The sequence below is a fragment of the Schistocerca piceifrons genome, chromosome 3, assembly GCF_021461385.2.
Source record: "Schistocerca piceifrons isolate TAMUIC-IGC-003096 chromosome 3, iqSchPice1.1, whole genome shotgun sequence".
NCBI classification, from domain to species: domain Eukaryota; kingdom Metazoa; phylum Arthropoda; class Insecta; order Orthoptera; family Acrididae; genus Schistocerca; species Schistocerca piceifrons.
Genome location: NC_060140.1, coordinates 125,100,061 through 125,123,091, shown reverse-complemented (window position 1 = coordinate 125,123,091; position 23,031 = coordinate 125,100,061). Strand labels below are relative to the sequence as shown.

The window sequence follows — 23,031 nt, the reverse complement described above, 5'->3', positions numbered from 1 at the left end:
ATTGCCAATGACTTCTGCTTTTTCAATGACAAAACCATCTGTATGAATTTCTGGTGGCACAAATGGTTTCTCCCACCATCTCTACATCTTCGGTCTGTTGCCCTTCTGTTCATTGACACTACGAAATTCCTGGGTCTCATGCTCGATAGGAAACACTCTTGGTCCTTCCAAGTCTCTTACCTGGCAGCCCGCTGTACACAGTCCCTCAATGTCCTATGTGTCCGCAATGGTACTTCTCGGGGTGACAATCGAACCACCCTCCTCCATTTGTACCGGTCCCTTGTCCTTTCGAAACTCGACTATGGGTGCTTTGTTTATGCATCTGCATGCCCATCCCTTTTACACTGTCTCAACACTATCCATCATCGTGGCATCCGTTTGGCCACGAGTGCCTTTTACATCAGCCCGGTTGAGAGTCCGTATGTTGAAGCTGCTGAGCTACCACTGTCCTACTGCCGTGACTTCCTCCCCAGCACATATATATGCCGTTTGTCTGCCATGCGTGGCCACCCTTCCTGTGCCTCCTCCTTTGATGATTCCTTAGATCGTCAATATGGGGTTTGTCCCTCTTCCCTGTTACCTCCTGGCATCCGCTTTCGCCACTTGCTACGGCAGCTTAAACATCACGCTACCTGCAACTTTCCCCCTGGGTGTGAGCCCTTCACTACCTTGGCTTCATGATGCGGCCCATGTTAACCTTGGCCTTCATTCGCTTCCTAAGGACACTACTCCAGCCTCGGTCTATTTCCTCCAGTTTCACGACCTTCACATGGAACTTAGCGATAGTACCTTTGTATTCACTGATGGCTCTTGGAATGACTGTGGGGCCAGGTGTGCTTTCGTCATTGGCACCCTTGTCTTTCGATATCGACTTCCGACCCCCTCCTCAGTATTTACAGCTGAGCTTTATGCCTTGTATCAGGCCACAGAGTACATCCGGCGACACAGCCTTCATAGTTGTGTCCTCTGCTCAGACTCACTCAGCACCCTCCAAAGTCTCCGTGCTCTGTACACTGCTCATCCCTTAGTGCAGTGGGTCCAGGAAACCTGTCACTTGCTCACTCTTGGTGGAGCCGATGTCCTGTTTCTGTGGCTCCCTGGTCATGTCAGTCTGCCAGAAAATAAGGCTGCTGATGCTGCTGCCAAGGCTGCAGTCCTCTTACCTTAGTCCGCAGGTACCTCTATTCCCTCCGATGATCTCTGCATTGCCATCTGTCAGGAGGTGGTGTCCTTGTGGCACCGCCAATGGTCCTCCCTTCATGGGAATAAGCTTCAGCTTATTAAGCCTCTCCCGGCACCTTGGATGACTTCCTCTTGGCCCTCCCTCCGGGAAGAGATTATTTTAACTCAGCTGCATATTGAACACTGTCTTTTTAGCCATTGTCATTTGCTCAGTGGTGCTACCCCATCACTTTGTATTCATTGCGCCTAAATTTTAACTGTCCACCACTACCTGCTGGAATGCCCTTTTTTTACTAATTTACGTTCCACATCTGGTTTGCCGCCTGATTTATCAGCTGTTTTAGCAAAAAAAAAAGCACGGGCTGTCGCCCAAGTTTTCCTTTTTATCCACTGAAGCAATATGGTGAAGGCCAGTTAATTTTTAGTTTTGGATCTCCATTTTTGAATGGTGTCTTTTTTAGCCCTTTTTCCATGTGCCTTGTTTAGATGTCTCCTATTATTTCCATTGGGACTGACATACAATCGTTTCCCTTGTCTCTGTGTTTGCATCCTATAGTTTCGACTAGGGCACATATGACCTTAGTTGTTTTTTGCACCCTAAAACAAAACAAAGAACATCATTTGGGTGGGAATATCTGAAACATAGATTCGTTACCACAAGGAACCAATATAACTGAAACATAGGGTATGGCCTTTGTGCACTTGTTATGTGCTATAGCTATTGATTCGACTGTTAAAAAAACACAACCACCTTGAAGTCATAGCACTGTTCAAAATTTGACATGAGAATAAACATAATTTGGCTTTCAGATGTAACCAGGCTGCAGGAACAATATAAGTAGTGCAAAAATTCTCATTGCTTTCTGGAGGACTCGTATGGCAGGATACCAGAATAAGAATAATTGACAAGACTCCCACAATAGTCTGCCAGAATGTCACCAATTCATTGCAGGCTCCACAAGAGTCCACTCCACAGAATTGCAAAATAGCACACAGTCTCCTGATCTGCTCTTCAGTCTGCTGTTAGAGCCCTTTGATACACACATGCCTGTAGCAATGGGAAACCAGAGCAAGCCACCTTAGATACACTACAGCTGACTGTCCCAGCACCTGTCGTCACAGACCGCATCACACACAGCACCTCACAGGGAGCCACCACACAACCCACGGTGCTACTCTCCATGCCAAAACCATGGCAGTGCGCATGAGCCCAAATAGCTTCCAGCTCACTGCACAAGAAACCCTCTGACAGGAAAATTTTGAGAGAACAGTCAAGTTATCCATGAACTTATAAGGCACAGCAAAACTATCACAAAAAATTTGATAAAAGCAAGCTGGACCTTTCAGGTGTAGTGAAAGAAGAGATTGCAAGGGAAAGAATTAAGATAAAATACTTTGTGCAGCTGGTAAAGGGCAGAGTCAACAAATTTGGCAGGTAGCTGAGCAGAGAATATGGGAGAGAATTATCACTGTAGACTGAACTACTGCTTACCCACATAAAAAAAATATTGATAGCGTGTGAAGTGTCAGGAATGTTGTAGCAGGACGTAGTTCTTATAGTTTTTATCTTCAAACAGAGGGGATAGAAGTATGCCTGTAGCCTGCCAAGCACCCTATGATTTGTGACTGACGGTACTTTATGTACCATGTCGCTACCTCTCCCCATCTCCTTCGTTCCTGTCCCTTTTTGTGTAAATGATGCATGGGAAGAAGACCGGTCAGTAAGCTTCCACAAGAGCTACAGTTTCTCTAATTTTTACCTTCACAGCCATCCTGCAACAAATGTAGAGAAAAGTAATGGGTTTCATTACTCTTCTCAGAATGTACTGTATTCCAATTTTGATAGTAAACCCTTCTTTGAACCACAGCATCTATCTGGTATATGCCATTAGAAAATAATGACAATTTCTATGATGTTCTTGAGTTTCCTAAGCCAACCTGTGACAAAAATTAATGTTCTTCTTAGGTCTTTTCTATCTCTTCTGTTGATCCCAAACTGGTGATCTATTCTCAATAATCAATTGAACGAGCTCTTACAAGCTACAGCCTTTATATGTGAGTTATATTTCTTTAGGATTCTCCCTTTCAATCCCATTCAGGCATCTGCCTTTCCTATATTTAGCTGTACGTAGCCGTTCAAGTGAAAATCACTCCATGTCCGTACTGTCATATATTTAATTGTTTTTACTGTTTTCAGTGACTGGTCATCAGTTGTGTGACAAAAAACTAATAACTCGTTCCACCTCCAACCTTAACCTTTACTTGTTTATGCGGAGGATCAACTGCCCGTACCTAAATCAGTCATCGATCCTTTGCAGGTGTTTCTGTACTTCACTATAATTTTCTTGTGTTGTGATTCCAAGAACAGCTTTATTCATCAGCTCAGAATCCATGTTGTTTCCAAAAGAGAACGTTTTTTGGTTTCAGGAAGATCTTAATACACTAGTGCAAAACATATTCCATAATTATAGAACAAAATGACCTTAGTTTTATGTGTTTATGTTATTATCATCTATCCAACAATCATTCTTGAAAATCAAGGCAACATGCACTTTCTCCACACACACATGTTTCAATACCACCAATTCTGGAGCACGTTCTTGGAAATCTTCCATAAACGAATTGATGATAATAAATGACAACGGGTTCCCCATTGAAATTCCATCTGTCTGTTCGTAGTACTGGTCACTGAATGAAAAGTAAGTGGAAGTCAACACATGTCAAAATAGGTTCATTAATTCATCACCTAGCTGCATTCGCAGAAGTTTTTTGAATATTTTATACACCAGGAGAAACTCAGGTTTTATGGAAATAATATATATGTTGCTCTCCAGAAATGGGGGTTAGCCCTGAATGAAACTACTTTCCAATAAATAAATTCTTCAGTTGACAAACTTGTTCTTGATTTCAGGGATTTATGATTATTATAATAAGACACTGACAAAATATAGGAATCATACTTCGTTTTCCACTTATTGCATGAATTGTCAGTTGTTTGCCCATTACATTTGCTTTAAACAAACATAATAAATATAGTTAGGCTTGGAGAGACACTGCTTTAATATTTTAAACAGCTGTCTCAGTCTTTCTACATATCTGCTCTGTATTGAATGTAAAATATGTTTCAGCAGACCAAGATCCGCTCTAAAAGTTGTTTCAGAATGTTTATCATCTTGATTATATTTTCCTCAGATTATAGTCAATTGCATTCCTCAACTTTATTTTACCTTTGGGAAATAAGCAATAATAATTGCCTTTAGTATTCATGTTTGTGATGGTATATTCCACTAACAACAGAAAGCCATGTGCAGCTAAAGATGAAAGTGTGACACAGTGACAAACATATCTCAGAAGAAAATATTGAACATCAGCTTTTTAAAAAAAATCATTTGGTAGTTTTGCAAAAGTTTGCAGGAAAATAGAAGAAATAAAGTTGCTTAATAGTTATAAGAAGAAGACAGAACCTCAGAAACCATTATTCAGAGACAAAGTTTTTGGAAACCTGCTGCAGAATGGTGGGCATTTTCCTTTCCCAGGCTTACATTACTTTTTACAATCACAATTAAGAAAAATAATTATTGTGTTTAACCTTTACAGTCATCTTAGATTCAGTCATTTCTGTCAGTAAATAATGTATCTTTTATCTGTAGGTATTTCTATACAAATATTTCTTTCTCTTGAACATAATGTTTAAAGTATTCTTAATATTCTCTTATTGTCTCATTTTAGCTGAACCAACAAAGAGGGTGAAACTGAGTTCAATTCCCATTAGCAAAAACTGGACATTTGGGAAGGATGATATTGATGAGTTGCTGTTTATGTTGGAAGTAAGTACAATCATTTTATTTAGAATGTGAAGGAAATGCTCTTCTGTTTGTATGTAAAACTGTGAAAATGAAAAATGAACAACTCTAAATATGTAACAGGATCATGATATTTGCATGGGTCACTGATAGAGGACAGCAAAGGCAATGATTCAAAATGAACTGCCATGATCAGATTAAAAACCATTAACTGAGCATGAAAATTCTAAATTAATAACTATGGCATTTGACTTGTTGGCTGCTCTAAGGCGGATACAGCGGTCGCCACAGGTCACCGAAGTTAAGCACTGTTGGGCATGGCCAGAACTTGGATGGATAATCGTCCTGATATGCCACGTGCTGTTGACAATTTTCTCTTTGACTTTTTGGCAGAAGGGACAAGAGGGGTGGTGGTGTAAATTCCTTGATCAGCCATCTTTGCACCAATGTCCTGGATTATGTTCCAAACCTCTCCACAGTGTTTCATGAAATGAGGGTATGTGACACTGTTGATGGTGATCCCTCCGTCAGATGGGGACATTACGCACACCTGCCCCCTTGAAGCTCTTCAAGACAATTATGCTATGAGTCAGCACTGGGTTTGACCCTCTTTCTTCTCTCATCATCTGCAGCACAAATGTGACACTACACTACACTACACTACACTACACACACACACACACACACACACACACACACACACACACGTATTACAGTCACCTACACTTAACAAATACACTTACACACACACAGCTCTCATACTTCATGATGTGCCCTTCAGTGTCTCCCAGCCATTCATGCCATGAGACTTTACTTGCTGGCTTAGTGGTCTGTTGTTTTGAACATCACACTAGCTTACTAAATGTTACAGACCTGTTAGAATGCTGTTAATGACTGTGAAGCAAGCAATGACCTGAGTAATGGATTATGGACCTTTGGGAGACTAGATAGTTCTTTTGAACAGCTACCTCACAAGTCTGACATGAGTTAGGTGTCTGTATTCGTGCAAGTAATCCAAGGAAGGTACAGATTCTCATTGCCCTCATTTTGGATGGCGGTGTGCCTGGACCGTCAGAAAAAACTAGCTGTCATTAGTGATTGCACAATGACTACAGTGCAAATTAGAATAAGTGTTCTACCGAGAGTATCAGCAAGACCTATCTGGGACTGTTCTCAAGAAGCTAGACTAGGAGCAACAGTTCTACCTGTAAAGCTTCGTATCACTCATCATTACCTGGCTGCCCACCTACTATGGTCTAGCAAAAGTCGCAGCCTGATGGATAAATTCCACATAGTTGGTTTTTGTGGTAAGAAAAATTCTGCCTTGTGATTAGCAATGGTCAGTTGTGATTGCAGTATCCACCATTAGAGTGATGAGCACTTAAGTGTGTAAACTGTAACATACAGAACTAACTGCAGGCATCATGGTGGGGACTGAGGGAGGAATCATCTACAGTGACTGTACCACTGATGTTTGCTGAGGGTAGACTGAAGGGCATAGTATATGCTGAGAGCATTACCCAGCTCATTTTAATGTCATTCCCATAGTGTCAGAAAGATGATCTCTCACAATGGGACAGGGACCACACAAACGCTTCTCATTTCATACCCAGTCAACTTTCCAAGATGTTACCCTCAAGTCATCTTGTTCACCAGACCAGTTCATTATTGAGTTCACTGTGGGGCATGATGAGACAGTGTCAGGTTTAATCTGCATTGATAACACTGTCCCCTGACTATTTCATTCATTCATACATCATGTTATATAAATCTTATTTTGAAGAACAGCCTTGCGAGATACGGAAAAAATCAAATTGTGTTTCATTTGATGGAAGCAGTCACTATAGATTATTGCTGTAAACTATACTGGCAACAAATGGAAGTAGGGGACTTATGACCACAGCAGTTGAGTCCCATAGTGCTCAGAGCCATTTGAACAAATGGAAGTAGGGGACTTATGACCACAGCAGTTGAGTCCCATAGTGCTCAGAGCCATTTGAACAAATGGAAGTATAGGAGAACGTTTCTGAAGGTGCATGTGATACATCTTTGCGTTGTTGCATTACTGCTTAGCATACTGAAATTGTTAGCCAAGAGAATCCGTCCATAGCAGTGATTTTTACTATATTCTGTAATCTGCATATTTTAATAATAATACTTAATTGTCTCAACATGTTCATCTTTCATTTTCCAGTAGTATGTTTAGTCAGCAGTTTTTATGAGATGTTTTTAGTTAGTTATGCTTTCTGTGTTTTTCATTACTTTCCAATTGTCTTCATTAAGGTAATGTGATACTTATTCCCATGTTTTTATGAAATTTTAGTTGTTATTTTTACATATTCTATATTTGTTAAGTTGTTCTATAATTTTTAAAGCTGGACTTGCATAAATAAATAAGGCATTTATAACAATAATGTAAATTCCTGGGTGTATCAAAATGTAAAATAATAGAAAGGCAACCACTTGCATACAGTGGATCAATGCATAATGGAATACAGCATTCACACTAGCTTTCGAGCACAAGTTCTTTTATCAGCAGTGCCGCCGCCCCCCCCCCCCCCCCCACACACACACATGCACATTCTCTCTCTCTCCCTCCCCCTCCCTCTCTCCCTCCCCCTGCCCTCTCCCCCCCCCCCTCCCGACGTGAGACCACAACAAGACTAATTGTTGATACTCGATTGTTGAGTTGTTGAAAGCAGTTACTTGAGGTGATGGAGGTGGGGAGGGGTGGGTAAGAACACAAGGAGGGATTACCAGAAAAGAGACAGGACTTTGGACATATGACTTTGTGGCTGCACAACAAAACAATAAAAGTACAGACGATACAACAAAAAGAGATGTAGGAAGAGGATGACGGGTGGGGGAGGGGGCGGGGAAGGAGAAAAAGGTGAAGATAACAAGCAAGATAGGGAGGGGAGAGGCATTGAAAGGGGTGGTGAGAGGGGGGGGAAGAATGCTCATGACGGGGGAGACTGAGAAACAGTAGTGGGAGAAGGCAGTACATGATTTGAATGGAGGATAAGTGGTATGGACAGAAAAGAGAAGGGAGAAGGAAATATGAGGCAGTGGGAACAGATAAGTAGAGGTTTAGGCTTGGTGGATTTTGAGTGTGAAGTATGTATTGGAGAGATAGTTCCCATTTTTGTAGTTGAGAGAAACTTGTGCTGGAAGGAAGTACCCAAATGGCCTGGGCAGTGAAGCAGCTGTTGAAGACATGTGTGTTGTGCTGCATGTTCGGCAACTGGATGGTCAAGTTTGTGGTTTGTCACAGTTTGGCAGTGACCGTTTATGCCGGTAGACAGTTCTTACTTGTTATGTCCACATGTAATGTTGTATAGTAATTGCAGCATAGCTGATATATAACATGCCTGCTTTCACATGTGGCACTGCCTTTTATTGGGTGGGAAATGCCTGTGGCTGAAGTGCAGCAGGAGGTGGTGTGTTGGTGTACGGGACAGTTCTCGCACCTGGACCGACCATAAGGGAATGACCAATGGAGTGCAGTATTGGGAGTAGGATTGGAACAGGGATGGATAAGGGTATTCTGTTGGTAGAATGGGCAGCCGAACACTACTTTGGGGCAGTGTTGGTAGGATTTTGGGTTGGATAGCCCTCATCTCGGTATAGGATATGAGATAGTTGAAGCCCTGGTGGAGGATGTGGTTGAGCTTTTGAAGGCCAAGGTAATACTGGGTGATCAGAAGAGAGCTGATTGCTGGCTGTTTAATAGGTTTACTGATGCCAAAGGAAGAGATAGCATGGGAGACATGATGAGCTGAATAAGATGATGTCTGTCAATAAAGGCAGCTGTTGAACTCTGTTGTAGAAATGTACCAATAACCTTACCAGAGCTACCTTTACAGAGTTCAACAAAGAGCACTTAAAAGCCTGAAACTGAGAAAGGATCCCAGGCCACCTCTAGAACTTATAAACTTGATAAATATCCTTCAGGGTCAGTACCTTCTCCCTTCACCTTCTAACTGAGACCTGGAAAACAATATTATAGTCACCATCTTTTTTAAAGAAAACCTAATTGCAACATCTGTGACAATTGTCGTGACATATCTTTTTCTTCCATCATTGGAAAAATATTGGTTACAATTCTGTTGAACAAGCACATGACAATCTGAAAAGACATACTTCTTAAATCTTGTTTTTGGTTTTACTCCTCCAGATGTACAATTGACATGATCTTCTGTACCAGATTGCTGCAAAAGAATTGTAGAAGAAAAAGAAAAATCTCTGTTGCTAGGGTCCTGTTACCCATAAGAGGCCTTTGACATCACAACTTCAAGTTCTCAAATTCCAAATGATGAAAATAAAGTCATCTTGGTATGGTCCAATTAATCTGACTTTGTCCTCAGGGTCCGTAAAGGAGTAATACATAGGGGGCTACAGTATATTTTTCATTAAAAACTGGTTTCTCAAACTTCTTTGTGAGTTTGTTGGCATATCAATTTAAGCATCTACCATTTTAAGTTTTTCAGCATTTCTGTGACTGTTGTATTTGGTATAGGTTCCACACACCTGATCAGTTTCCAAGGATGGTATGCACAAGTGTTTTGTAAACAATATCATTTGTATACTGACTGCATGTCCCCAGTGTCATAGTAGTGAAGTGAACCACTTGCTTTATTTACCATTGAGTCTGTGTGTTAATTCCATTTCATATTCCTACAGACTGTTACACCCAGATATTTGTATGAGTTGACTGATTCTAATTGAAACATTGATATTTTAGCTGTGGGACAAAGTGTTTCTAAATTTTGTGAAATACACTGTTTTCATTTTCTGAAAATTTGAAGCAAGTTGCCAATATTTGCATGACTTTGAAACCTTATCAATATCTGTTTGAATATCAGTGCAGCTGTTTTATGAATAGCACTTCATATGCATAACTGCTTCATCAGGAAAAAATCTGTAGTTACTATTAACGTTGTCTGCTAGATTATTAATATACAACATGAACAGCAAGGATCCCAATACACTTTCCTGGGGCATGCCTGAAATTGCTTCTATATCTGTTGATGACTTTCCATCCAAGACAATATGACGTGTCCTCCCTGCCAAGAATTCTTCTGTTCAGCCACAAATTTCCTTTGATACCCCATTTGATCCCACTTTCGTTAATAAGTGTTTATGTGGTACTGAGTCAGATGTTTTCTGGAAGTCATGAAATTCGACAGACATGTGCTTTACTGCCTTGATCTGTAGCTTGAAGGATGTTACGTGAGAAAAACACAAGTTAGATTTTACGTGATCACTTTTTTCGGAACTCATGCCGGTTGGCATGAGAACTAGAAATATGAATAACTGTATATAAAGACTCTAAGGCACTTTGATCCAAACAGGTGCCCGTTGTTCAGGAACACACATTTGCAATATCTTCTGACAAATGTGCTTAGCAGCTTGTAAAATAATATACAGTTTAAGAGAAGCTTGTAAGATTTGTTGGTGTCAGGTCTTTCTATTCATCAGTGGATTGTCTGCAGAACCAATTCAAGTTTATACTATTAGTAATATGGAATAATGAAGTGTTATGCACTATTAGACTTCTGAACATCTAAAGTGCAGTAATATTGTCACCATAAGTTAACATGGCAACATCCCTTTTTTCTCCCCCTTTTGATGATACTTGGTAGCAGTTACCCAGTAATTGTATTAGTTCTTTAGTCTGTACATATTCACGTCTTGGTAATCATTTTCAAGGTATTAAAATTAGTTTTAAGTTTTTTGATCTAGTGGACAAGGTTGAGGTCCATTTCCTTGAGGACATGTGGAAAGAACATTTACTCTGAGTGCGTTAATTCTTATATAAAATATGTGTTCCATATTTTGTTTCCTGATGTTTCACCTCCATAGTTCTTCTTCTTCTTCTTATTATTATTATTATTGTTATATTATTACCATTACTATTGTAATTATTTCACAACAACTTAAAGCTGTTGACTGAGGCGTATGTTTTTCTCTCAGGGTGCACCCCATGTAATGTGTCGACCAACTCGTGTACGGGCAATGTTTGCATCACGAGCATGTCGTAAGGCCGTTATGATTGGAACAGATCTTAGTCTGGCAGAAATGCGAAGAATTGTTGATCATATGGGTGAGATGGACAGCCCCTGGGTAAGTTCCCTTGTTGCATTTATTTGTGTGTCATCTTCCTTTTTTATCTCAAATAATATTAGTATGTTTGCTTAATGAACACATTACAGAATTGCTGCATAATTTACAGTGAATCAATTTACTTTTCAGGAAATGTCTCATATATATGAGGTTTCATAACCTACTTATTGGAGATTTGTTGATTGCAAATACTATTACTTCTTACTTTCTTCTGCTTATATTGTGTTATTCTACTGTTTTATTCTTTTCTTTAAGGGAGAAAACAGTTTTTACTTGTGTGTTTACAAAAATTCTACAAGCAGTCTTCGTGTACAAAGAGAAACAGAAAATGAACTCCATGAAACCATAGCTGAACACAAAATATGTGCACACAGTGGGCAGATTATATGTATAGTCACACAAATGGAATGAAGGTGCATACTTCATTCATTCATGTTGCAGTCAGTCATGGACTGTCACTGACATTACATATTGGTGCAGGCTCATAGTGGCGTATGGCCACCATTAGTAGTCATGAAAAAGCCACTCATGTCAGAGATCGACACCCTACACCATTGCCCCCCCCCCCCTCCACCTCCCCCTGCCCCCCAATGATAAATGCTGGTAGTTACTCCAGTGCAAATGTGGTTCCGATCTGAACCCTTTGCTATATGCAGTAGGTAGTATGGTGTTGTAAGCATTAGCCCTCTGCTGCTGCCATCTGGTTCTAGGACAACTAATGCGTACATCTTTCTCTAACCAGCGACATCAACCATCACATACAAAATACTCATGATCCCTTTGTTGTGCTTTTATTATTCACTCTCTATGACTTGTACAGTCCCATAATGTTTTCTCCTGGTATTCTAGTAAATATACTGGTTGCATATTCTGCCTTTGTTTGCATTCAGTACTGTGAGCTGATTTTCCATATAGTGCAGCACTCACAACAGGCGTATAAGGCAAAAAAAGAGGAGGAGGAGGAGGAGGAGAAGAAGAAGAAGAAGAAAATAAAAAACACAGACAATAAGCAAGTGGAATCATCACTGACTGTTTCCCTTCTTACTCTGACAACATAAATTTGCTCTTAGTCACAGGTTGGGTGATTGCCTGAAAATTTGTTTGTTTCCACTCTTTTGTTTTCAGGTGCTTAACCCCGCCCCCCTACTTCCCCCCCCCCCCCCCCCTCCCCACCCCATCCACCCATCCATTACACACCTTTATTGCCCACATATGCTGCATACATTACTGCAAGTTGCATACCATCAGAGCAGTTGTTTTACTGGATATAGGTTTCTCTAAAGCCTCTGATTCTAGGAGTTTCTGGTGTTATGGGTCTGAATTCTGTTAGCGAATTCTTCATTACATTGTTTTGTACACATTGCCAGAAGGGTACAATTAGTAATCAAATGCTCTCCACTTCCTTTTACCGCTCACTCACTCCACCTTGTACACTTCAACCCAATCAAGTTGCAATGCTGGCATATTGCAGTCAGCTGGAACAATCTAGTGTGCAGGTTTGTGTGTATTCTATAATCTCTGATGAAAAATTTGTTTGAAAGTTCAGTAGCATTGTCCTGTTCATGTGCCTGTCAGTATTTCAACACTTCAGTTATGTGGTGTTCCACTACCTTTACCCCCACTGTTATTTTATAATTGCCATGGTAAGTAGACGATTTCACAGACACACTCCCATAGAAGCTGAAATGATAAAACACTCTAGGGAAAACTTGGAGACTGTTGTATGAAAATTGTGTTAATACTATGGTGGCAAGTGGAGATTTCAACTTACCAGCAACAGACTGGGAGAGTCACAAGTGACAGGAACAGGATTTTGGAGATTTGTACTAGGTTTATAAAAAAATTATAATATTTATAAATATTTTATAAAAAAATTTAGCAGTTACTTAACCAACTCGTGAAAATAAGTCTTAGTTCTTCTTGTGACAGACTTGAATTTTTCATTTCAAGTAATATGGAGGAGGGAAACACTGACCGTAAGGCTGTTATTACGTTAGTGACTGCGGGTGTGACAGAAACAGATTGAAGATAACATAAGCAGGCAACAGCAGTTGTCTCTGGAACTGAAAATGTGGATTCTTGATGGCTGTATTTAGCATGATTGTGAAGTGAGAAAGACTTGTCATGATTCAATAGCCATGGTGCAAATCATAAAAGGAAATACATCGCCATCATAGATTAAAAAGAATCCAAAATGCTAATAAACAAAGTCAAAATGAATATAACACGAGCATTGTGAGAAGTGTTCAATGAATTTTAAACTAAAATTCTATCTACCAGTCTGACAAAGCCCTTAGAAGTTTTTGCTTAGTGTAAAGTGAATAAGTGGATGAAAGTTTTCTGTCCAGTCACCCACTGATCACATTGGTACCAAAATAGGGATTGACGCAGGAAAGGTTAATATAGTGAGTTCTGATCTCCAAACTTGCTTCACTGTGGCAGATCGCAGTACTACTCCTCATTTCAGTTATCGTATGACACCAGAATAGCAGATATCAAGATAGGTGATCATGAAACAGAAAATCAGCTTCATTTGATCAACAGAGAAAAGGCAACTCAAGCTGATTGCAACGTGTACAGTTCTAAACTGAGTAATGCAGAGTTGTATTACACACACCTACCTGTAGTGTATTTCTTTCACCCCGATGACCCTGGTGACACTTGTGGCATGGACTCCTATAGCAAAAATGTTGACATATTTGTCCTGATTAATAATTGTTCAAATGCTGCCCACAACTTGCGGTGATGCGCTGAATATGACAGAGGTCAGGTGGCTGGTGAGCCACACAAGTATCGTCATGCCCATAATGTATTCCTCAAACCATTCTGAGACAGTTTGGAAGAAATCTGGTGATGTATTGTCCTCCTTCATACCTGTAGGCATGTTGATCTATCTACTCTGGACTGGTGATCACCAGTGGTGCACACATGTGGGGGGGCCTCTGTAGCCCCTGGGCGTGATTCTGCGTGTCATGGATGCTGTTGTCAAGCATTGTATCATTTTGAAATTTGGTGCTCTCTAGCCCATGTGTCTACTGTTTCAGTGTGCAGTTGCAGTATAATGGTGATGTCAAATACCAAAATGTTGCTTATGGTGTTTAACCACAGAAACAGCAATTCACCCTGAATTGAGAGACTCGTGGAACCCCATTGGCTTGGTGTCACGAAAAATTCAATATTGTATGATACTGTAAATGGGAATGTCTCATGAGTCAGTTGCACATAATCTAGCCTCAATCAAATCTTATAATAGCAGTTTTTTATGCTTTGTGCACTCTACTGTCATTCCTACAGCCAGTAAAAGGTCTGGTGAACTCCATTCACATCTTGGCAAATTGTCTCACCAAGCTATGGTGGCAAAGGTGTTCTCATCCAACGTAGGAGCTAACCCAATTACTCATGAGTGTGGCTTGTATTAAGGAACTTGCTACCTTTCTATCAGCAGTCTATTGTAAGTTGCTGAAGCAACTAAGTTTACCAAGCTTTTGGGAAAATGTGTAGAAATCTCTTCAAAGTAAAACCAATTATTATGGAGCATCTGAGATATAAATTCAGATGAGTTTACGTGTCACACAGGGAGATTACTATTGACAAATGTATATTACCATGGCAAAAATGCCTAGTATACATCCAGTTTATTTCTTCAAAATGCAGTGGATTTGGCATTAAATTTTATGGATTATGTACAAGCTCTTACAAATATATGTGAATTGTTTTGGTGCCTGTGTGTGATTTGGTAGAAAAAGGTTTCTGCATTTACATTGACAATTGAAAGAATAGTCCAGATTTGACAGAGAAACTAACAAGCAAGGATAATGATGTTACCAGCCCAGTGTGGCAAGACACAAAGGACTTTCCGGGATTCATGAAAAAATAAAAACTGTGCAGAAGGGAGAAAATGTAATAGTGTCCAGAAACAAGCATTTTACTTTGTGTGAGACCATGTGTGCAGGATTTGTGTGCTGATTTGGAATTCTAGAGTCACATATTTTACTGTTCACATCACTTCTGCATAATTTTTCATTGATTGTATGAGTACCCATTTGTATCATGAAATTTCGAACATTTGCAAGTGCCGCGGTAAACTCCTACTTTTATCGTGAGTTGCAAACTTAAACTTATTTGTGCTCTTTTAAAATTTTTGAGAACAGTAGGTCTGTGTTCATTCAAAACAATCATTCTCTAATTTCATTGGATAATTACATGAGAAATAAGTTATTTTTGAGAATTTTTGGCACTTATAAAACTATATTTTCAAAAGCTACTGGGTTTTGGACAACTTTATATCATAACAAATCAGGGTTTGTGATTCACAGTTACTCCCAAATAATAGATCACCCTGAATTTCATTGTATATTGATGCAATTAAATGTGCATTTTTGAGATTTTTTGGAAGTTACCTTTGTTATGCGCATTGTCTAATTCATAGTAAATTGGTGTTTGTGATTTAGTTACTGTAGCTGATATTCTAACTAACATATTGTGTTACATCTAGTTTTATCTTAAAGAGGTGAATATATTACACACACATATACTGTAAATTAACTCTATTTCTGAGTTTGATAATAGCTATAGTTAACCTCAGAAAGTTTTAGAAAATTAGTAATTTTTGCCACAGGTTTTTCTGTTGTCTTAAATAGGAATCTCATTTGGTGTATTTGCTTCAGTTTGTATAAGGAATTAATAATTTTTTTTAACTCAACAAATATAAAATATAATCAGCAGGCTTAGTTTAAAGTTATTTGTTCTATGTGCTGTAATGCATTGCTCCAGCCAAAATGCAGCCCCACTGTGAATGCTTTCGCAAGCACAGGATGAGTTGACTGATGTTCATAAGCAGCTCAAAATTACCCTTACTACTGTCAAAAGATTGGCAACTGCTGCAGATCGGTGTGTTGGAAGAGCTCCCGAAAGTCAGTGTACCTGTGATATTGGTACCAAAGGTACTTAAAGGCTATCATCTCCTGTGAACCCTGCCTCCTCTGCGGACGGTATGGGAACTGTCATTACTCATCCATGCAAAAGGGTTAGTGTCTATTAATCATTAGGAGTTCAAACGCACAACAAATGATGGTACCCCTTGGGGAAATGGCGGTAAGGGACAGGATAGGACACCAGGTACATTCAGTGCCTTAGGGTTAAGAACTGTAGGGACCCCCAAAATGGGTCAGTTGTCCACTACACATCAGAGGCTGTTACCCAGGTAACTGACTGTGTGTGGGGTGCACACAAAGATTTTTTAGATCAGGTGATCCTCCATCCATTGTAGATAACGATAGCTATAGGAAAGAATTATCAGTGCAATATTGGGGGAAAAAAATGCCTCCCTCAGGTGAGAGTATTAAAATATTAGTGATTAACTGCTGAAGAATTCACAACAAAATGCCAGAGTTTGAAGTGCTCTTGAAAAGCAATGAAGCTCACATAATAAAAGGTACAGACAGCTGATTAAAATTTTTGGCGGAAAATTTAAGTGTATATTTAAAGGCTAACAGGGAAATGGAAGTGGTGTATTTGTCGCAGGAGACACAAAATTCAAACCCACCAAGATAGAAACTGAAGCTGCATGCGAGATTGTTTGGGCAAGATTCAGTTTCAGGGGTGGGCATCAAGTGGTAATTGTCTCCTTCTTTTGCCCACCAGACTTGTTTCGTGATGTAATTGAAAACTTTAGATAACACCTTGGTTCAGTTGTACATAAGTTCCTCAACCATATTATACTAATCAGTGCAGACCTTAATCGTCCAGCAATCACTCGGAGAAATTACAATTTTGTTAGTGGTGGCCCTGATAACACATCCTTTGAAATATTACTGAATGCCTTCTTTGAAAACTATCTTGCACAGATAGTTCGGAACCCAACTCATGATGGAAATATAGTGAATCTAATGGCAACAAATAGAGATGACCTCTTTGAAGATATCCACAATGAAAATGGCTTCAATGATTATGATGTGGTTATGGCCACAAAGATTACCAAAGTACAATGGTTAGCTAAAATAAGCATAAAGATATATACATTTAGTAAAACATAAAAAAATCAGTCATTTCATATCTAAATGAGGAACTTCAAACTTTCAGCACAGGGCAGGAGCATGTAGAGGAACTTCGGCTCAAGTGTAGAAGAATGGTTGACCATGCACTGGATATATATGTCCTCCATCTTATACAGTCACTGTAAAGAAACAGAGATCAGTGAATAATAGGTGTAAAACAAAACCTAGCACTGTGTGTAGAGGGATGCTTAATGAAATGTGTTCGGCTGTCAACAGACCAATGCATGAAGCCTTTTCACAAAACCCAAGGAAATTCTGGTCGTATGTAAAAGCTGTTAGTGGCACCAAAGTTAGTGTCCATTCCCTATCAAATGGGACAGGAACTGAAATTAAGGGAGCAAAACAAAAGCTGAAATGCTAAACTCCATTTCAGAATGTTCCTTTACAAAGAAAACCCAGGAGACTTGCCCTAATTTAATCCTCAGACCACTGCCAGGTGTGTGAAATCAGTATTAGTGTCAGCAGTGTTGATAAACAGCTGAAATCGTTAAAATTGAACAAAGCTTCAGGGCCTAATGGAATCCCTATCAGATTCTATATTGAAAATTCATATGAGTTAGTCCCTCTTCTAATTATAGTCTATATCATAGATCCCTTGAACAATAACCCAGTAGTTGGTCACACCCGTCTATGAGAAGGGTAGTAGAAGTGATCCACAAAACTACTGTCCAATAGCCTTGACACAGATTTGTTGTAAATTTCAGAAAATATTCTCATCTCAAACATAAGGAGATGTCTTAAACAGTATAACCTTCTCTCTGCCAACATTGATCATGTGAAACCCAACTCACACTTTTCTCACATGACATACTGAAAGCCTCGGATCAAGGCAGTCACATAGATGTAGTACTTCTTGATTTCTGAAAAGTATTTGACTCAGTACCACACCTATATTGTTGAAAGTTCGAACAGATGGAGTATCAGGTGGAATTGGTGAGTGGATTGAGGACTTTTTAGTGGGAGGTCACAACATGTTATCGAGGAGTGTCATTGTCAGATGTAGAAGTAACTTCGGGCATGCCCCAGGGAGGTGTCCTGGGACCCTTGCTATTCATATTGTGCATTAATGACCTTGTGGACGGTATTAATACCAATGTCAGACTTTTTGCTGATGATGCAGTTGTCTATAATGAAGTACCGTGTGAAAGAAGCGGCATATTCAGTCAGATCTTGATAAGATTTCAAAGTGGTGCGAATATTGGCAACTTGCTTTAAATGTTCAGAAATGTAAAATTGTGCATTTTACAAAATGAAAAAAATGTGGTATTCTCTGACTATGATATCAGTGAGTCACAATTGGAATTGGCCAATTCATACAAAAACCTGGGTGTAACAATTTGTAAAGATATGAAATGGAATGATCACATAGTTTCAGCTGTGGATAAAGCAGACGCTAGACTCCAGCTTATTGGTAGAATACTGGGGAAGTGCAATCAGCCTACAAACAAGATTGCTTACAAATCCCTTGTACGACCCATTCTAGAATATTGCTCAGATGTGTGAGACCCATACCAGATAGTACTAACAGCGACTATTGAACATATACAGAGGAGGGCAGGACGAATGGTCGTAGGTTTGTTTGACCCGTGGGAGAGTGTTACAGTGATGCTGAAGAAACTGAACTGGCAGAATCTTGAAGATAGGCATAAGCTATCCCAAGAAAATCTACTAACAAAAGTTTCAAGAATCTGCTTTAAATGATGACGCCAGGAATATACAACCACTCCCTAGGTATTGCTTACATAGGGACCATGAGGACAAGATTAGAATAATTACAGCACGCACAGGGGGATTCAGATATTCAGTCTTCCCTCATTCTATACATGAATGAACAGGAAAGAACCCTAAAAACTGATACAACAAGATGTACTCTCTGTAGTGTGCTTCATGGTGGTTTGCTGAGTATGGATGTAGATGTAGATGCTGGTCTAGGTTACAACAAAACAATATACTTGGGAGTTATTCCCAATTGTAGGATTACCAAATGGCTGTAGCATCCTGATAAAGTATTATCAGAGACGATTTTTCCGTTTGTTGAATGTTGCATGCCTCAGTACATATCTTCTGTGCATAAAAAACAATGTAGTATTGAAAACAGCAGAATGGAATTCATGATAAGTCCCCATAAACAGTTAGTTGTATCTTCTCCTCCATGAGGATCATCAGTTAGACACACACCACAAACAACAGAAGTACTGTAGCTCTTCTCATATTAAGGGATTTTCCAAACATTTTGCCAAGACTATTAGGAGAAGACCAACAGGACAATATGAAGTATGTTCTAGCAAAGACATTTACTAAGAAACATCTTACTATAGTATAACTTTCAAAAGCACATAATGTGAAGTTCTTTTTTGTGCAGAATCACATTATAAAAATATATATTATCTGTAAGTATGAGGAAAAAACTTGTGTTTCTCTCATGCTATCTAAAAAACGATATAGCTAGACTATATTGCTACTCATCACATAGAGGAGGCATTGAGCAGCAAACAGGCACATTTAATAGTACATTTAAACATAAACTAAGCCATCAGACACAGGCCTTCAGATTTAGAAAAGCATGTGATGTGATCACACCAGCCTGTGCTGAGGAAAATTACTAACTGAAACTCAGTCTCTCTAATGTTACAGACCTAGACTTAGCATAGGTAGTAATGCTGCTGCACTTCTGTGTCTGGCTACTTGCTATAATTTAGTTTAGTGACCAGTTTGTTAAATGACATACACAGTGCTGTGAAAATTGTGATCTTTTCACATTTATTGACATCAGAAAAATGATGATGATCACCTTGTATTCAATAATTGAGACAGTACTTACATCACAGGGCCAGCAACATACATACAGATGTTTTGACCTAGTGGCAGCAGTTTTACTACACACTTTTATTATCCAATTCCGATTGACACATAACTTGGCATTTAATTTGGTTATGGAGTCACTGCACATAGTACCTGTTAAATTTGTATTCTTGGTTATCTGGTACCGCGTGCCGCGGAATCTGAATCCACGCCAGACGTGATGGATGTCGAAGACCCATAGAGGTCGCTGCACCGTAAGCTGTGGCGGCGCGCGCCTCCTGGCTCGCTTTTAGTGTGGGGGCGCCACAGTGGAACACGTGGTCCCAGTGGCCAATAGCAGTGCCCCCGATAGCATACTTAAAATGCCGGTCACTCGCTCAGCCAGTCAGTCTAATCTCGCTTATGCCGGTTTACACCTCGCTTGCACTAGACTGCTTTCTTCCTGGTTCGTGTACGAGTTTGTTTCCTTGTGACTCTGTTGTTCGGTCTTGTCGTATTTGTACTGTCCTACGTTGGCTGTGTCCGTCCTTTTCCGTTGTGTTGTTGTTCGCGGGCCTCTCTGTGGGTCCCGCTGCACCTTCCGTTGGTGCTACCCCGCGACCGTCCTGGTCGCAGTTACAACAGGTTAAACATCATAACTGTACATTTTGATATCACACTGAGGACAGACTCCAGTACCGTCAGTACGCTATTAACAATTTACCAGTTAGCTGCAGACTAAATTACAAAATAATTGTACATTTTGATGACTCTGATGGAGAGATGTTATCAAGTTGGCTACTTAATGCAAGCTCATTGACGATGACCCAGAGATCTTCACAGTTTGGTTCACTATTGCATACTGATGGAGGCATTGTCTAAGTCTACTTACAGAGGCATGTAAAAATATAAATATAAATTTGGTGTTACATATTAAATATTAACACAAAAGAGAGCAAAATTAGAGGGTACAAAATTATAATGAACAAAATGGAAATGTGTTTAGCTGTAGTAGCAAAAGTGCAAAATTATATGTACTATTTTATGTAAATAGAATCTAAAATCTGCTACTGTGGGCATTTCCAGAAACCCACCAGAAGTTACTGAAAAAATGAAATTTTCCAAATTGGATAATTAGCAAATTAACAAGTTCTTCTAGCAATAATAGGCACTTTTCAAATGAGAAAAATGTGAGTTAGAAAACTATTGTAATGAATGTTGGAAATAACCATTATTTATGATTCACACATTCTGGAATACAAGACTTTTGATTATGAATTATTTTTAAAATAGGAAGATTTTGTAAAAAATAAAATGCTTATGGAAAAGAGCAAAATGAGGCCTTTTAAGCAAGCTATATCAGTTGACAAGCAAACATCTATTAGCTCACTGCAAATTTCATCTCCGTGTATTCTTGAAGAATTTCAAATTATGACTATTTCTTTATGAAAATTATTTCTAGGTAAAGCAACCATAATATTATTGTTTGTTATTGAGGAACCATATTGTTAATAATCAGATGTGATAAAATAAGGTCTGATCAAGAAATTAACTATTTTATCTAACAGGCTCTTATGCAGTCTCCACAAAATAAGATATTACACACACACACACACACATCGATGTCAGGAGTGGCAGAAGAACAAGTAGGATGGTTATATCTTGCTCTGTTACATCTTGTGGGCCTAAAATATTTGCTGGAAATTTGTGGAATGAAAATAGAGTGCTGGAATGAGAGAAGAGTATTTCTGAGTTCCTACAATCAATGTAAAGATTAGTGAATAATTTTGCCAAATATGTAAAAATTTTGTTTATCGTAACTAAAGTATTTTTCATAGGCCATAATATTTTTGTGAAGCAAGGATGAAGTCTTCAGAAAAAAATCTTGTCTCCCACCATGTTACTGCATTAGTAGAACTCTGTATGTCAGTAGAACAAAGACATTGAATTTAATTATCACCTGTCTTTCAAAAATATTTTTCTCCCTTGTTACAGAACTGCCCACATGGACGTCCAACTATGCGGCACTTGGTAAATTTCAGCATTTTCTTCAAAAATGAACTACCAGATTCAGGAATAAAAGTAATTAACAAATAATTTTAGTGCTGTTATGCTGATTATGTTATAAAATGTACAAACAACACAAATTATGTAAAAAAATTACAGAAGCTCTTTTGTAGAAACCATTTACATATTTTTATAACAGTTTTGTTGTTGGTGTTTATGATACTTGTAGATAAGAATATTTATTAGACAGGCAACTGAGGAGCAGTTAGGACTATTGTGCCTTAAAAGATTTTCTTTTAATTAGTAGGCTTATGCTTTTACATTCACGGTTTAGTTTGAATGTGTACATATTTATGCAAAATACCATAACTAAGCTGTGTGGTATTTTATGTTGTATATGTTTTGTTTTTACTCTTTTGTATAATGAAATGTACATGTGATTGTAAAATAAATATTGTTCTGTTTCCCTATGCAGTTTCCTCAACTTCTTATTTGTGCTAGAGGAAGTATTACAGAGGAGCTCATTCAGCATAAGAATTCTGGTGAAACTTCTTTGTAACACGATACTTCATACTAGAACTCTGCCTTTTACAACTTTGAAGCTAAAAAAAAAGTAAGCTAAGGAATAAATCATTAAGAAAAAAAGCCAATTATGATTTTCATCACTTGCTCATTAGTCAAACAGTTGCAGCATGGATTATGGTTTTGTTCCTCTGTTTATAATTTAGATTGGGTGAAGCTCAAGTTGAACTACCAATCATTCTGTTTATTATTATTATTATTGGTCTTTAACACACCGACTGGCACATGCACAGTGATTGATGTTTCACTATCAGGCTATGCTAAGGCATCAGCGGTGAAGCTCTACTTTGGATGGAGACAGGCACATGGTTCAGGTGTAATGCTCTGCTGTGGCCAGCAGTGGCCCCATGGCAGTCAAGATGTTAATCGATGGGAAGCTGTGGAATTTGCTGTTTTGTTTCACAAGTCTGGTAAATAACAATACTTACATTAACACTCATGTGTAGGATGACTTTAACTTGAGACAGAAAGTATCTCAAAAAACATGCAATGGA

General features: G+C 39.0%; 1 protein-coding gene across 2 annotated transcripts in view; it reads left to right on the top strand.

Annotated features, from left to right (window-relative positions):
* LOC124787963 (mismatch repair endonuclease PMS2) overlaps positions 1–22,403 on the top strand; it is a 157,728-nt gene extending 135,325 nt beyond the window's left edge. The window contains exons 12-14 of one of the 2 annotated variants that reach the window (XM_047254969.1): positions 4,912–5,009; positions 10,962–11,111; positions 21,944–22,403. In XM_047254969.1, the coding sequence (XP_047110925.1) occupies positions 4,912–5,009; positions 10,962–11,111; positions 21,944–22,045 (350 nt within the window). In that variant the 3' untranslated portion in view covers positions 22,046–22,403. Of the gene's footprint in view, positions 1–4,911; positions 5,010–10,961; positions 11,112–21,943 lie in introns of those variants that run through there. The other variant, XR_007016039.1, reaches the window with a different exon arrangement.
* The last annotated feature ends 628 nt before the right edge of the window (positions 22,404–23,031 follow it).